Source organism: Oncorhynchus gorbuscha, linkage group LG17, assembly GCF_021184085.1.
Source record: "Oncorhynchus gorbuscha isolate QuinsamMale2020 ecotype Even-year linkage group LG17, OgorEven_v1.0, whole genome shotgun sequence".
Classification (NCBI taxonomy): domain Eukaryota; kingdom Metazoa; phylum Chordata; class Actinopteri; order Salmoniformes; family Salmonidae; genus Oncorhynchus; species Oncorhynchus gorbuscha.
In genome coordinates this window covers 49,927,122-49,943,330 of record NC_060189.1, presented here as the reverse complement: position 1 = coordinate 49,943,330, position 16,209 = coordinate 49,927,122, and the positions used below count along the sequence as shown (strand labels likewise).

Sequence of the window (16,209 nt, the reverse complement as noted above, 5' to 3'; positions counted from 1 at the left end):
TGTAGGTGGCCACTGGCGCCCTGTGCTCTTCACAGATGAAAGCAGGTTCACACTGAGCACACGTGACAGACGTGACAGTCTGGAGACACCGTGGAGAACGTTCTGATGCCTGCAACATCCTCCAGCATGACCGGTTTGGTCAGTCATGGTGTGGGGTGGCATTTCTTTGGGGGGCCGCACAGCCCTCCATGTTCTGGTAGCCTGGCCGAGATGAGATCCTCAGACCCCTTGTGAGACCATATGCTGGTGCGGTTGGCCCTGGGTTCCTTCTAATGCAAGACAATGCTAGACCTCATGTGGCTGGAGTGTGTCAGCAGTTCCTGCAAGAGGAAGGCATTGATGCCATGGACTGGCCCACCCGTTCCCCAGACCTGAATCCAATTGAGCACATCTGGGACATCATGTCTCGCTCCATCCACCCTCCGCCACGTTGCACCACAGACTGTCCAGGAGTTGGCGGATGCTTTAGTCCAGGTCTGGGAGGAGATCCCTCAGGCGACCATCCACTACCTCATCAGGAGCATGCCCAGTCGTTGTAGGGAGGTCATACAGGCATGTGGAGGCCACACACACTACTGAGCCTCATTTAGACTTCTTTTAAGGACATTACATCAAAGTTGGATCAGCCTGTAGTGTGGTTTTCCACTTTAATTTTGAGTGTGACTCCAAATCCAGACCTCCGTGGGTTGATAAATTTGATTTCCATTGATACTTGTGTGATTTTGTTGTCAGCACATTCAACTATGTAAATAAAAAAGTATTTAATTTCATTCATTATTTCATTTAGTATTTTATTTCATTCATTCAGATCTAGGATGTGTTATTTTAGTGTTCCCTTTATTCTTTTGAGCAGTGTATTTTGTTTAACACTTGTTTTATTACTACATGCTTCCATATGTGTTATTTCATAGTGTTGATGTCTTCACTATTATTCTACAATGTAGCAGTAGTAGTAAAAATAAAGAAAAACACTGGAATGAGTAAGGGTGTCCAAACGTTTGACTGGTACTGTATGTATTTGTGTGTGTGTGCTTACATATGAAAGCATGCATGTATGTGTGTGTGTGTGCATTTTGCCTGTGTGTGTGTGTGTCTCTGTCTCTCTCCACATGACAATAGGGCGCTCTGTGATGGATCTGAAGCCTCCATTTAGCGACTCTTCTTTCAGCGGGCTGTGGAAAACACATCCGCCCGCTTCGCTGCCCCAACCCAGCAGGCTGAGAGGGGCTCGGCGGCGCACAGGGCCACATGATAAAAGGCTCTATTTACAGGCAGAGACAACAAGTAGAGTCCCCCCCCCCCAAAACAGATCTCTTAATGCTTTTGAGAAGAGGCACAGAACCATTGGAATTGGAATTTCATTGGAATTTCCAGAGTCGATAGGCCGAGACTGTGACTATGGATAGGAACCTGGGTTGAAATTCGAGGTCGAACCGATTATGATTTTTCAACTCCGATACCGATTATTGGACGACCAAAAAAAGCCGATACCAATTTATCGTAATTATAATAAACACAGAAATACGAGCCTTTGGTCATTAATATGGTCAAATCCAGAAACTATTATTTCGAAAACAAAACTCTTATTCTTTCAGTGAAATAAGGAACAGTAGCAAACCCAAGTCTAAATATTGCTGTTACATTGCACAACATTCAATGTTATGTCATGTCATAGGAGCGAGGGAGGAAGAAAGAGCAGCCCAAACTGTAGCATATACCCTGACTCTGCGTGCAATGAATGAAAGAGAAGTGACACAATTTCCCTAGTTCATATTGCCTGCTAAAATGAATTTCTTTTAACTAAATATGCAGGTTTAAAACAATATGCTTCTGTGTGCTGATTTTAAGAAAGGCATTGATGTTTATGGTTAGGTACATTCGTGCAAAGATTGTGCTTTTTTCACAAATGGGCTTTTGTTGAATCATCACACGTTTGGCGAAGTAGGCTGTGATTCGATTGATTATATGCAACGCAGGACAAGCTAGATGACCTAGTAATATCGTCAACCATGTGTAGGTAACTAGTGATTATGTGAAGATTGATTTGTTTTTTATAAGTTTAATAAGTTGATAAGTTTAATGCTAGCTAGCAACTTACCTTGGCCTGCAATCAGCCATAATCGGCGTCCAAAAATGCTGATTACCGATTGTTATGAAAACTTGAAAATCATCCCTAATTAATTGGCCATGCCGAATAAATCGGTCAACCTCTAGTTGAAATAGTGTGTGTTTTATTTCAAATACTTTGATTGAGCTTGCCTGGCACAATGGAATGAATAGGATAGTCCTAAAAGAGCAAACCTGTCACTAGACATGCACAATGAAACACTTTGAATGTAAACAAATGCTATTTGAATGCCGGTCTGGACTGTGGATTGGAAACGGAGAGGCCAATAAGTTAACAATTTCACATAATCGCTATATCATTATGCATCTGCCATGAGTTGGAGGTGACTAGTTGTGGATTTTCATAAAACCTTTACAGCTCTGCACGCCTCTAAACCTCAAGAGATTGTTCCTCTCGGGATTAAAGAATGTAAAGTGGACCTGCACTTTTCTTTAGCCCCAGTCTTTTCGGGAGTCCTCAATGCACTTTCATATCTCCCGAGAGAGAGAGCGAGAGCGAGAGCGAGAGAGATACAGAAAGAGAGAGAGAGAGAGAGAGAGAGAGAGAGAGAGAGAGATACAGAAAGAGAGAGAGAGAGAGCGAGATACAGAAAGAGAGAGAGAGCGAGATACAGAAAGAGAGAGAGAGAGAGAGAGAGCGAGATACAGAGAGAGAGAGAGAGAGAGAGCGAGATACAGAAAGAGAGAGAGAGAGAGAGAGCGAGATACAGAAAGAGAGAGAGAGAGAGAGCGAGATACAGAAAGAGAGAGAGAGAGAGAGAGCGAGATACAGAAAGAGAGAGAGAGAGAGAGCGAGATACAGAAAGAGAGAGAGAGAGAGAGCGAGAGGAGTGAGGAGTGAGGAGAGAAAAGGAGAAGAAAAGACATGCGGGTTCAGTGAGGGGGAAGGAGGGGCGAAGCTGCAAACACGGGCTGTGGAATGCACACTTTTTAAAAAGCGCCTGGCTAGACAGGCACCGTTCTTCCGCCCTCCTCTCCTTCTTCCTCCCTCGCTCCTAGGCCCATCAGAAATGAGACAATGGAAGAATCCCGGAGCTGGTCTGCCAAGAAAGCGGTTCTGAACGCTCCTTGCCTGTATCCCAAATCGCACCTTGTTCCCTATAAAGTGCAAGATAGAGTGAACAGGGTTCCATTTGGGATGTAGACCTCTTCTGCCGCCGGTAGATGTGGACAGAGAGAAGAAGGAATGTCCGCCAAGCACATGTTATGATGTTAGGGGTCAAGTTTGGAAAAGCGAGCACCTGGAGTATGCCCGGTGTGGTGTTAACCCACGCACGAGTCTAATCAAAAACAGGCAATGGATGGGCGCACGGAATTTCTGACCTCACTCTAGATCCACCTCCTTGCTTAACCCCTCGTCTGTCTGTCTGACAAAGGGAGTCACAAGTTCATTTCAATTTGGCAAGAGTGCCGAAAATCACAACTAAAAGCATTGAAAACGGATGGACACAGAATGAGGACTCTTGTGCAAACCATGGTTCATGGTTCATCCTACCTCATAGGATCCGTGACAAACTCTACCGCCGTCAACAAACATTAACGTTCCAATTACCTGGGTGCTGACAAATCGCGTCCCGTCCGTTGCCGCCACTGTCAGGTTGTAATTGGATTTCTGCTCGGCGTCGAGGGGCCTCGCCACAATCAGGGTCCCGCTGGCCTTGCCCACGTCAAAGCGGCTGTCGTAGTTCCCACCTGGTGGAAACGACGGAAGGAAGGGTTAGGCGGGCGCACAAATTAAAATGGACAGGAAATGAGTGGGGCCATCATCACCTGTTTAAACTATAACGCAGTACTGGAGCTAGGTAAGCTAACAGTGACATACGGTTCTGTTTGGCCGTGGCATTAGGCAAGAGGAACTTATACATAAATTGTATGTAATCCATGTATAATAATACATGTATATTATCCATACTGTTGCCTACATCAATATGATAAGCAACATTATCCCTATTGTTGATACATACAGAAGCACACATGTACTGCACTGTGTATCACCGATGTAAGAAACATTTCCCTGTACTTATTATGTTAACTTTCCAGGCTCATTATGGAACCATATGTGCAAGTGGTATGATGTGTATACATCAATCACATACAGGTAGTTGCATGTGTCAATAGATTCCACGAGACACCGTGAATGAAATACACATACGGTACATAGACAAAACGGAGCCATATGCTCATGTTCACGTGCGGTATATGTGTTGGCGTAAATCTGTTGTCACACGATCACAGGAACGACAGAAAAAAATGCACAAGCTCAGCCACGTGACAGCACGACTGGGTTCAAACGCCATTTGAACTCTTGGGGCGGGGTTTGCACTCCTATTGGCCTATGAAGCCAGGCAAGCTCAGTCAAGCACACCTAGAGCAGTTGAAATGATTTCAAATCGTTTTTGAACCCAGATCTGCATGACAAACATCACAGTCAACAATCTCCAACGGTACTAGAGAGTTCACTTAATACAGCCAAGGGCAGCAGAGAGATCCCATTACAGCAGATCTACCTTCCGCTGTACAGTTGAGGTCGCAAGCCATCTGAACGACGTAAAACACTTCCCCCGTGTCTCCTTCTGGACAAACCAAATCCAGTACAAGAGAGACATTCCCAAAGGAGAAGAGAAGAGAAGCAGAGAAGAAGAAAACACAGAGAAAAAAAGAGAGAGGCAAGGCGTCAGTCAAACGTTGGTTAGAAGAGAGGAGGGAGAAGTATTTTCAGGAAATTTATGCAGTAGAGATGTTAACATTCACCATGCAAAGAAGTCACTATTAGAGACTCAATTATTACAGGGAGCAAGGAGAAAATAGGTTGTACGTTGGTTTTGTTTTTGGGTTTGTTGGGTTCACACATATTCGCTTTGCTTGGGTTAGTGCTAAGAAGAATGCTACAAGAATCTATGCCGGGGATGTCTTCCCTTGTCTATACAACTAGATTCATCTCCTTCTAGAGCGCATTCAACTGACCCACATACACACGCATGCGCGTATGCACAGACCCACACGCAACCTGAAACGGAACCCTGCAGCCACTCGTCAAGGTTTCACCTGTAATCTCGAACCAGACTGGCGTGTCCGACGTCTCCGTGGTGATGACCCCCACCATGTGCGCCACGGGGTCGCTCTCCATCACTGAGAAGAAGAAGGGGGGCTCCTCAAAGGCCAGGGGTGGGGCGCTGGCCGCCACCTCCGGCTTGGGGATCCACTCGATGTGCAGCCGGCAGGTGGACGACTTCTGGGGGCGCCCGTTGTCCACCGCTTTGATCTGAAAGAGAGAGGGAATGAATTGATTTGAATTGATTTTTGGTAACTAAATTATACAACAAAACACACTGGATTCCCAGCGGATAGCACTTAAAAAGCATGAATTAAAATACTTGAATTAAAACACAGGGAGAGAGACAGGGGAGAGGAAAGAGAGAGAGCAAGAAGAGAGAGAGAGAGAGAGAGAAATAGAGTGAGAAACAGAGACAGATAGGCCAAGGGGTCAAAGAACGGCCAGCCAGCCCACATGGAAAAAAACAACCACCGAGCAGAACACCTGTTACCATGGCATCCCCCGTTAAACAGATGTCCGGGGAGATTACTGTGTTAAGTGTCTAATTCCGTCAAGTGAGATAAATCTATCACAGGCAACACTGGCCCAAAAGTACTATGACATAAAAGTACTGTGACTATCCTAAACCTCAAAATGCTATCAACAAATGCAATATGGCATGTACATTGGAAATGTAAAAGTAAATCAATGTGAATAAATCAAAGCCCCCAGTCCGATATGTACAAAAATATAAACGCAACCTGTCAAGTGTTGGTCCCATGTTTCATGAGCTGAAAGAAAAGATCCCAGAAATGTTCCACACACACAAAAAGCTTTTTCTCTCAAATGTTGTGCACAAATTTGTTTACATCCCTGTTAGTGAGCATTTCTCCTCTGCCAAGATAATCCATCTACCTGACAGGTGTGGCATATTAAGAAACTGATTAAACAGCATGATCATTACACGGGTACACCTTGTGCTGGGGACAATAAAAGGCCACTTGAATGTCCAGTTTTGTCACAACATAATGCCACAGATGTCTACATTTGAGGGAGCGTGCAATTGGCATGCTGACTGCAGGAACATCCACCAGAGCTACTACCAGATCATGTAATGTTCATTTCTCTACCATAAGTCGCCTCCAAAGTTGTTTTAGAGAATTTAGCAGTACGTCCAAATCGGCCTCACAACCACAGACCAGCACAGGACCTCCACATCTGGCTTCTTCACCTGCAGGATCATCTGAGAACAGCCACACGGACATCTGATGAAACTGTCTGTAATGAAGCCCTTTTGTGGGGAAAAACTCATTCTGATTGGCTGGGCCTGGCTCCCAAGTGGGTGGGCCTATGCCCTCCCAGACCCCTCCCCCCATGGCTGCGCCCCTGCCCAGTCATGTGAATTCCATAGATTGGGCCGTAATGAATGTATTTCAATTGACTGACTTCCTTATATGAACTTTCTCCATTTAAAAAAAAATCTAATTGCTGCATGTTGCATTTATATTTTTGTTAAGTATAAGATGCGGAGGAATTTCCTAGCGAAAAATTCAGAGTACAAAAACGATGAATCAAAATGCGCTAGGCTACTCACGGTGAGGATGTCATACTCCCCGGCCGAGGAGAACTTCTTGGATGACACCAGACCCGTCTTTGGCTCGATGAAGAACTTCCCGTGCTCATCTCCCTCCTCGATGGAATACGAGATCTCCGAGTTGGCCCCCTCGTCGCGGTCCGAGGCGATCACCCGGTACACGGGATCCCGCTTCAGAGCCCGGTCCTTTTCCGTTTTTTCCCGTTCTGGAAGCTTGATCTTGTAGATCTTCTCCAGGAACTGTGGCCGATTGTCGTTCTCGTCCAGGACTTTGACGATGACACGGACCGTGGTGGATTTGGCGGGAACCCCGTGGTCGGTGACGGTGATCTATTTGGGAAAAGTTTGGAAAAACATGGAATTAAAATGGGAGTATGGACATTATAATGCCTGTGACTATTCTGAACAACAACTAAAAAAGAGCAGGAAATATGGAATTATAATGGGAATTCCGTGAGAGAATTTGTGAGGAAAACATGGAATTACAATTGGAATCCTGTTTGAGACTGTGAGAGGGAAAAGAGGGAAATGTTGAATGAAACGCCTCAAAGGATCTATGTGAATTAACTGTCATCACATTTCACATTTTGAACGGACATTGTGTTCCATATTCCCATGCAACCTTGAAAAGAGTGTTGTCACGTAAACATTTCCAATTAAAGGCACGTTTTAAAACCAGTTTAGCGAAACAATGCATATACAGTGCCTTGCGAAAGTATTCGGTCCCCTTGAACTTTGCGACCTTTTGCCACATTTCAGGCTTCAAACTTAAAGATATAAAACTGTATTTTTTGTGAAGAATCAACAACAAGTGGGACACAATCATGAAGTGGAACGACATTTATTGGATATTTCAAACTTTTTAACAAATCAAAAACTGAAAAATTGGGCGTGCAAAATTATTCAGCCCCTTTACTTTCAGTGCAGCAAACTCTCTCCAGAAGTTCAGTGAGGATCTCTGACTGATCCAATGTTGACCTAAATGACTAATGATGATAAATACAATCCACCTGTGTGTAATCAAGTCTCCGTATAAATGCACCTGCACTGTGATAGTCTCAGAGGTCCGTTAAAAGCGCAGAGAGCATCATGAAGAACAAGGAACACACCAGGCAGGTCCGAGATACTGTTGTGAAGAAGTTTAAAGTCGGATTTGGATACAAAAAGATTTCCCAAGCTTTAAACATCCCAAGGAGCACTGTGCAAGCGATAATATTGAAATGGAAGGAGTATCAGACCACTGCAAATCTACCAAGACCTGGCCGTCCCTCTAAACTTTCAGCTCATACAAGGAGAAGACTGATCAGAGATGCAGCCAAGAGGCCCATGATCACTCTGGATGAACTGCAGAGATCTACAGCTGAGGTGGGAGACTCTGTCCATAGGACAACAATCAGTCGTATATTGCACAAATCTGGCCTTTATGGAAGAAATGTAAGAATGGCAAGAAGAAAGCCATTTCTTAAAGATATCCATAAAAAGTGTCGTTTAAAGTTTGCCACTAGCCACCTGGGAGACACACCAAACATGTGGAAGAAGGTGCTCTGGTCAGATGAAAGCAAAATTGAACTTTTTGGCAACAATGCAAAACGTTATGTTTGGCGTAAAAGCAACACAGCTCATCACCCTGAACACACCATCCCCACTGTCAAACATGGTGGTGGCAGCATCATGGTTTGGGCCTGCTTTTCTTCAGCAGGGACAGGGAAGATGGTTCAAATTGATGGGAAGATGGATGGAGCCAAATACAGGACCATTCTGGAAGAAAACCTGATGGAGTCTGCAAAAGACCTGAGACTGGGACGGAGATTTGTGTTCCAACAAGACAATGATCCAAAACATAAAGCAAAATCTACAATGGAATGGTTCAAAAATAAACATATCCAGGTGTTAGAATGGCCAAGTCAAAGTCCAGACCTGAATCCAATCGAGAATCTGTGGAAAGAACTGAAAACTGCTGTTCACAAATGCTCTCCATCCAATCTCACTGAGCTCGAGCTGTTTTGCAAGGAGGAATGGGAAAACATTTCAGTCTCTCGATGTGCAAAACTGATAGAGACATACGCCAAGCGACTTACAGCTGTAATCGCAGCAAAAGGTGGCGCTACAAAGTATTAACTTAAGGGGGCTGAATAATTTTGCACGCTCAATTTTTCAGGTTTTGATTTGTTAAAAAAGTTTGAAATATCCAATAAATGTCGTTCCACTTCGTGATTGTGTCCCACTTGTTGTTGATTCTTCACACAAAAATACAGTTTTATATCTTTATGTTTGAAGCCTGAAATGTGGCAAAAGGTCGCAAAGTTCAAGGGGGCCGAATACTTTCGCAAGGCACTGTACTTCAGAGGAGGGGGGGGGACCAGGCAATAATGGAGCACATGTGTAAGCAGTAAACTCTGCATCTAGTAAATATGTAATGACCGGAGCTCCAACGTTTGAGGATGTTCCTTATTCGAAGCCCTTGAACTAACCAAAGAGAGCAGAGGTAAAAAAGCAAACTCGCTTTCTTCTCTCCACTTTCCCTCGCTTTCTCCCCCTTCTCTCTCTCCCCCCTACCTCTTCCTCCCTCTCTCCATGTCATTGCTGTGCTCACAAATGTTTCTCAGTTAGTCAATTGGCTGCCAAAATTGAAGCAATTCCTTCCCGAGATTAGCGAGCTGTCAAGTCATTTTATTCAAAGACCCACGCTGTGCTTCCAGGAACCAATATGCGAAGGGAACAGGCTTGTTATTCACTCGCTCGCTTATTGAAGTTGAATTGTTCCCTTTCATTCTTTCTTTCTTTCCCTTTCACTCATTCTTTTTTTTAATGGTGAATGGATTCAATGAATGTGAGAGGAAAGTCATAGTTTGGCGTTTTTTTCTGAGACGAGCGCAACAAGACAGTCCAAAGACTGCACTCGCTTTGCTGCTTTGCTTTCCTGCCACAGGCGAATGAGACTCGTCGTTATTTTGGGGATGTAGCAGGTCCCGTTTCTTTGGTGAGCAATGTGCCCCTGAGCAAGGCAGTTAACCCACTGTTCCCCGGGGCGCCCAAGACGTGGATGTCAATGAAGGCAGCCCCCCAGCACCTCTCTGATTCAGAGGTATCCCCCTTCCCCAATGTCTTCTTAGTGCTCCAAAAACAATATATTCCGTTAAATTGGTTTACCTTTATTTGACTAGGCAAGTCAGTTAAGATCAAATTCTTATTTTCAAGATCAGTTTGTGCGTTCTTGACAATTACCATGGTCATTGACACATAGCACAAACTGATCTGGGAACAGGGTTTAAAAAAATAAAAAACACAAATGGCACGATGTGTTAACCCATTTGGAGAGGTTTGATTAAAAATAGTTCAAAAATAATGATGAAACCCTACAGCCCATAGTTTGCTTGAGAGACTTAAGTTGGTTTTAACATTAGTTTTAACACTTGGTAGTTTGAACACAGCTGCTTTAACACTTTGTCAATTAGGCCTGGCTTAATGGTGTCTTTCAAATGAAATGCACAGCCAGCTTAATGTACGCAGCCAGCAATAAGCTTAGATGACCCAAACAAACAACACACTTAAATCTCATGAGTAACTGGGAAACTGAACTGGGGATCGTCTATCTCACAGCCGGGAGAGATGTGAGCAATTCTGAGCTTAAAGCGTCAGAAATAAAAAATAAAAGAGCTGAACAATAGTCATTTAAAACCATCTGCTCAGCGCTTTAGCAAAAACACTTTGGGGTTGTGGTCACACGCCATTTGGCACTAGCAGCGACAATTAGCGGCATAATGTGTTTTTGTTTTCCTGCGCCTAGTCGGTCCAAGGCCGCCCGAGTTATTTGCCCGAACAAAATTAATTAAATGGGATGACGAGGACCATTCGAGTTTGGGGCGGCGTGCGCCTCTCGGGAGCAGTGTTGCCGGTACGTTGGCCCGTATTCTCATATTCTGTAATGAACATTGCCATTACGGGCAGATGAGTTCATTTGGCCCCGTTTTCAGATTATATTCATGCATCCCAAATGGCACCCTACATCGACATGGTGCACTACTTTTGACCAGAGCCCTAGGTGTCCTGTTCAAAAGCAGTGCACTATATAGGGAGTAGAGTGTCATTGGTACACACGCTTTGTCCACAGTTCCGTCTGTGAAATCAAAGCAGTGGATGGAAAAAAGCTGAAGATGAGGACCCGGGCTAATGTGAACAGCTGAACTCGGCTGTGTGTGTGTACATCCCAAATTATATCCGATTCGCGATATCGTGCACTTCTTTCAACCAGGGCCCACAGGCCTCAAGTGCATTAAATACGGAATAGGGTGCCATTTGGGATGTAACATAAATGGTAATTATTGCAGAGCGACCAAAGAGACAAGATAGGAGCATCAATTACAAAAACGAACTGAACTCTAATACTGTACGGGGAACAAGTGGGTTAACTGCCTTTCTCAGGGGAAGAACGGCAGATTTTTACCTAGTCAGACAGAGTGAGTGAGTGAGTGAGTGAGTGAGTGAGTGAGTGAGTGAGTGAGTGAGTGAGTGAGTGGGTGAGTGGGTGAGTGGGTGAGTGGGTGAGTGCGCTTCCGAGCAGTGCTAGACAGTTGCTCATCAGCACATCCTACTCTTTCAAAACAAAGCCTTTACCAGAGGCCAGTCTCTCACCATGTCCGACAGACAGTCACAGCAACGTGAAGACCGTGTCACAGTGGTTCTCAGGCTTTTTGGAATTAAATGTTTACACTTGGTGCGTATTGTTGCACGTCTGCAACAAACCCCTGGTCAAATGGCGGCCAACTGTCAAGTCTGTCGTCGTGAAGCATTAGTGCCTAGACACTTCAGAGGGCATTAATCAAGAAAGTGGCTGAGACTATAGACACTTGGGAAGTTGGTGCAGAGATATGCCTATGAGCAGAACATTAAACTTGCCTCTCTTTCAGAACTGGGCGAGCATGTCCTAACATGTCTCCCTCCCTCCCTCCCTCCCTCCCTCCCTCCCTCCCTCCCTCCCTCTCAATTCAAGGGCTTTATTGGCATGGGAAACATATGTTAACATTGCCGAAGCAAGTGAAGTAGATAATAAACAAAAGATTACACTCACAGACGTTCCAAAAGAATAAAGACATTGCAAATGTCATATTATGTCTATATACAGTGTTGTAACAAAAGCAAGGCTATGCTCACTGCGTCTGTACATAGTCAAAGTTTTCCTTAAATTTGGGTCAGCCGGGAGGGGGGGTGGCTAGGTGGATGGGGAAAGGAATGGAGTATATGATGGGGAGGGGTTGGTAGGTGGTGGTGTGTGTATGTGTACATGCTTGCATCTGTGCATGTGTGCAGATGCCAGCGCGTATGCATGTGAGCGCCACTGGCAGTGGGAGTGGGGGAGGTCTCTGAGTGAGCAAATGCCCGGCTAATCTTGGTGAGCCTGGCATTTGCAAAACTGACCTAAGATCAGCTTATAAGACAAAGGTGGCGGAGGGAAGGTGGGAAGACCTCAAACCCTGGTCTGAACCCCTTTCTCCACAACCACCACACACACACACACACACACACACACACACACACACACACACACACACACACACACACACACACACACACACACACACACACACACACACACACACACACACACACACACACACACACACGTCAAAAGTTTGGACACACCAACTCATTCAAGGGTGTTTATTTGTACTATTTTCTACATTTTACAGTGAAGACATCAAAACTATGAAATAACACAGATGGAAACATGGAGTTATCAAAAAAGTAAATATATTTTATAGTTGAGATTCTTCAAAGTAGTCACCCTTTGCCTTGATGACAGCTTTATAAACTCTTGGCATCCTCTCAATGAGCTCATGAGGTAGTCACCTGGAATGCATTTCAATTAATAGGTGTGCCTTGTTAAAAGTTAATTTGTGGAATTTCTTTCCGTCTTAATGCGTTTGAGCCAATCAGTTGTGTTTTGACAAGGTAGGGGTGGTATACAGAAGACAGCCCTATTTGGTAAAATACAAAGTCCATATTATGGCAAGAACAGCTCAAATAAGCAAAGAGAAATGGCAGTCCAGACATGAAGGTCTGTCAATCCGGAAAATGTCAAGAACTTCGAAAGTTTCTTCGAGTGCAGTCGCAAAAACCCATCAAGCGCTATAATGAAACTGGTTCTCATGAGGACCGCTACAGGAAAGGAAGACCCATTAGAGTTAGAAATTGCAACCCAAATAAATGCTTCAGAGTTCAAGTAACAGACACATCTCAACATCAACTGTTCAGAGGAGACTGCGTGAATCAGGCCTTCATGGTTGAATTGCTGCAAAGAAACCACTACTAAAGGACACCAATAAGAAGAAAAGCATTGCTTGGACCAAGATACACGAGCAACGGATATTAAACCAGTGGAAATTTGTCCTTTGGTCTGATGAGTCCAAATTGGAGATGTTTGGTTCCAACCGCCGTGTCTTTGTGAGACGCAGAGTAGGTGAACGTATGAGCTCTGCATGTGTAGTTCCAACCGTGAAGCATGGAGGAGGAGGTGCTGTGGTGTTTTCCTGGTGATACTGTCTGTGATTTATTTAGAAGTCAAGGCACACTTAACCAGCATGGATACCACAGCATTATGCAGTGATACTCCATCCCATCTGGTTTGCACTTCGTGTGACTATCATTTGTTTTTCAACAGCACAATGACCCAAGACACCTCCAGGCTGTGTAAGAGCTATTTGATCAAGAAGGAGAGTGATGGGGTGCTGCATCAGATGACCTGGTCTCCACAATCACCTGACCTCAACTTAATTGAGACATTTTTTTAATATAACCTTTATTTAACTAGACAAGTCAGTTAAGAACAAATTCTTATTTACAATGACAGCCTACCCCAGCCAAACTTGGACAACTTGTGCGCCGCCCTATGGGACTCCCAATTACGACCGGATGTGATGCAGCCTGGATTTGAACAAGGTACTGCAGTGACGCCTCTTGCACTGAGAGGCAGTGTCTCAGACCACTGAGCCACTCGGGAGCCGTAGGTCTGGGATGAGTTGGAACGCAGAGTGATGGAAAAGCAGCCAGCAAGTGCTCAGCATATGTGGGAACTCCTTCAGGACTGTTGAAAAAGCATTCCAGGTGAAGCTGGTTGAGAGAATTCCAAGAGTGCAAAGCTTTCATCAAAGCAAAGGGTGGCTACATTGAAGAAACTAAAATATATTTAGCTTTGTTTAACACTTTTTAAGTTACTGCATGATTCCATATGTGTTATTTTATAGTTTTGATGTCTTCAATATTATTCTACAATGTAGAAAATAACTTTAAAAAATAAAGAAAAACCCTTGAATGAGTAGGTGTGTCCAAACGTTTGACGGGTTATGTATGTATGCATGCATGCATGTATGTATGTATGTATGTATGTATGTATGTATGTATGTATGTATGTATGTATGTATGTATGTATGTATGTATGTATGTATGTATGTATGTATGTATGTATGTATGTATGTATGTATGTATGTATGTATGTATGTATGTATGTATGTATGTATGTATGTATGTATGTATAAAGAAGTTTACGAATGTCACTGTGCATTTTAATTTGGCCCCAACATGAAAGAACTGGAGGAGCGCTTTGAGCTTGTTAACATTTAATGTGGTTATTTAACGTCTGCTGGAGCATTTCTTCAAACGGGACAAATGAACAGCGTAGTAATAACAAACGGGCTCTGGCTATGTATTCGTAAAAACAGGAGCCTGTTGGAAAAACACAGCGGCTATCAGCTCTCTTCATCTTTAATTCTACTGTCACACACCAACCAATGCCCCTGAGATTAACCCTCAAGGGTGGCTTTGGACTCTGACTGCCCTGGGAATCTGCTCAGTCGTTTTCACAGATGGCTCCTGGCCTGGTCACTTTAACAAATTAAAAAAGGGCTTTTGGTGTCGAAAGCTTCAATTTAGTTTTCCTCTCTCTTGAGGCCTCTGCAACTCGGCACTCAAATCTAAGAGTAGGCCATTTAATTTGTCATACATGTGGTTGGAGAGAATGAGAGAGAGAGGGGGAGGGAAAGAGAGAGACAGAGAAAGAGAGAGGAGGAAGAGAAGGAGAAGCGGGAGGCAGTAAAATGTCTCCCTCGGGAGAACAGATTTCTCCCCTCCTCTCCCCCACTATCTTTACTCTCCAGTCCCAGAATAAAATGAGTGCGTCCCACTGTGTAAATTGAGTATGAAAACACAGGGAGTGGCTGGCATGCGGGCACACATCTGCATTAATTGGCATCCAATGAACCGCAAATTGCATTAACTCCTATAACGATAATTAAGCAGCGCCCAATCTGGTTAATCGATCTTGGCACAAAATTAAATGTGCTGGCGTTAAACGTTTGGTTAGGTTGGGCAGAGGGAATGGAATGAAGTGGGGAGTGGGGGTGTGGAAGAAGGGTGGGGTTAGAAAAGAAAGAGAGGGAGAGACAGAAAGAGAGAGAGAGAGAGAGAGCGATAGAGAGAGAAAAAGTGAGTATCCACAAGTTTAAACATCAACCCGGCGTTGAAGGTTCGCTTCCTGCCCCGGCTTGCCCCCCTCGATCCCGTGACGGTACACTGGAGAAGAACAAAGACACAGTCACCCTGATTCCCCCCTGGTAATCTCAAACAGCGGAATCATGATCCAAAACCCAAACCCCCTTCCGCCGGTTAGTGTGGAACTATGCGCTGCGACTCTGTGCACCAGCTTGTTTTGGTTGGCAACACTTGGCGCTCGGCCAAAGTACGTTGGTTGGAGGTTGAAGACAGCCAAGCCTAAAGGCCGTTTCGGCTGAAGAGGTCGTCCTTGAGGGCCTTTCTGATGATTAGCAGTGCTGCTAATGCTTCTCCAAACAAACACGAGGGCTCACACAGACGGACAGACAAGGAAGTAGACCGTTTTTTTTATTCCCCCTCTTCTTTCTCCCTCCCCCTTTCTGTTAGTGGTAGACCAGACAAAACAAGGTGCTTACCTCAAGAATGTGCTCATCCTGCTGTTCTCGATCCAGCTTCCTCGAGGTAGTTGTAACAAGACCTGTTGAGAGAAAAGAGAGGTTTGTTAGTACTATGGCCCCGATCAATGTATTAATGTTGCATCAATGTTACATCGTCTTGCTACAGGACAATGTGATATTCCACTTTCTTGACTTGATGCAATCATGAAAATGAAATCACAAAACCATAGAGAAAAAGGCAGCTAATACTGAGAAAAAAAGGCATATTTGTAATGGCAGACAAACTTCATTACAAGACGCATGACATGCTTCCTAAAGCTAAACTAACACCAAAGCATGAAAGGGCAAATAGCTGATTTACAGTCCGCCACAAGTGAAATATCGCGGAGGTCCGCTGACGGGCTCTGTAACAAGCGGTGGCCTCTAAAACTCTAACTGAGGCTTATAGCGCAAGCTGAACAAATACAGAGGCGGGCAGTCAAGAGGCAGACACAGTCAACTACAGCCCCAAG

General features: G+C 44.4%; 1 protein-coding gene across 1 annotated transcript in view; it reads right to left on the bottom strand.

Annotated features, from left to right (window-relative positions):
• Positions 1 to 16,209, bottom strand: part of LOC124001586 (protocadherin Fat 1-like) — a 99,810-nt gene that overhangs the window by 48,089 nt on the left and 35,512 nt on the right. The window contains 5 exon segments of the mRNA XM_046308499.1: positions 3,680 to 3,819; positions 4,635 to 4,700; positions 5,173 to 5,389; positions 6,756 to 7,085; positions 15,716 to 15,777. Of these exon segments, the coding sequence (XP_046164455.1) occupies positions 3,680 to 3,819; positions 4,635 to 4,700; positions 5,173 to 5,389; positions 6,756 to 7,085; positions 15,716 to 15,777 (815 nt within the window).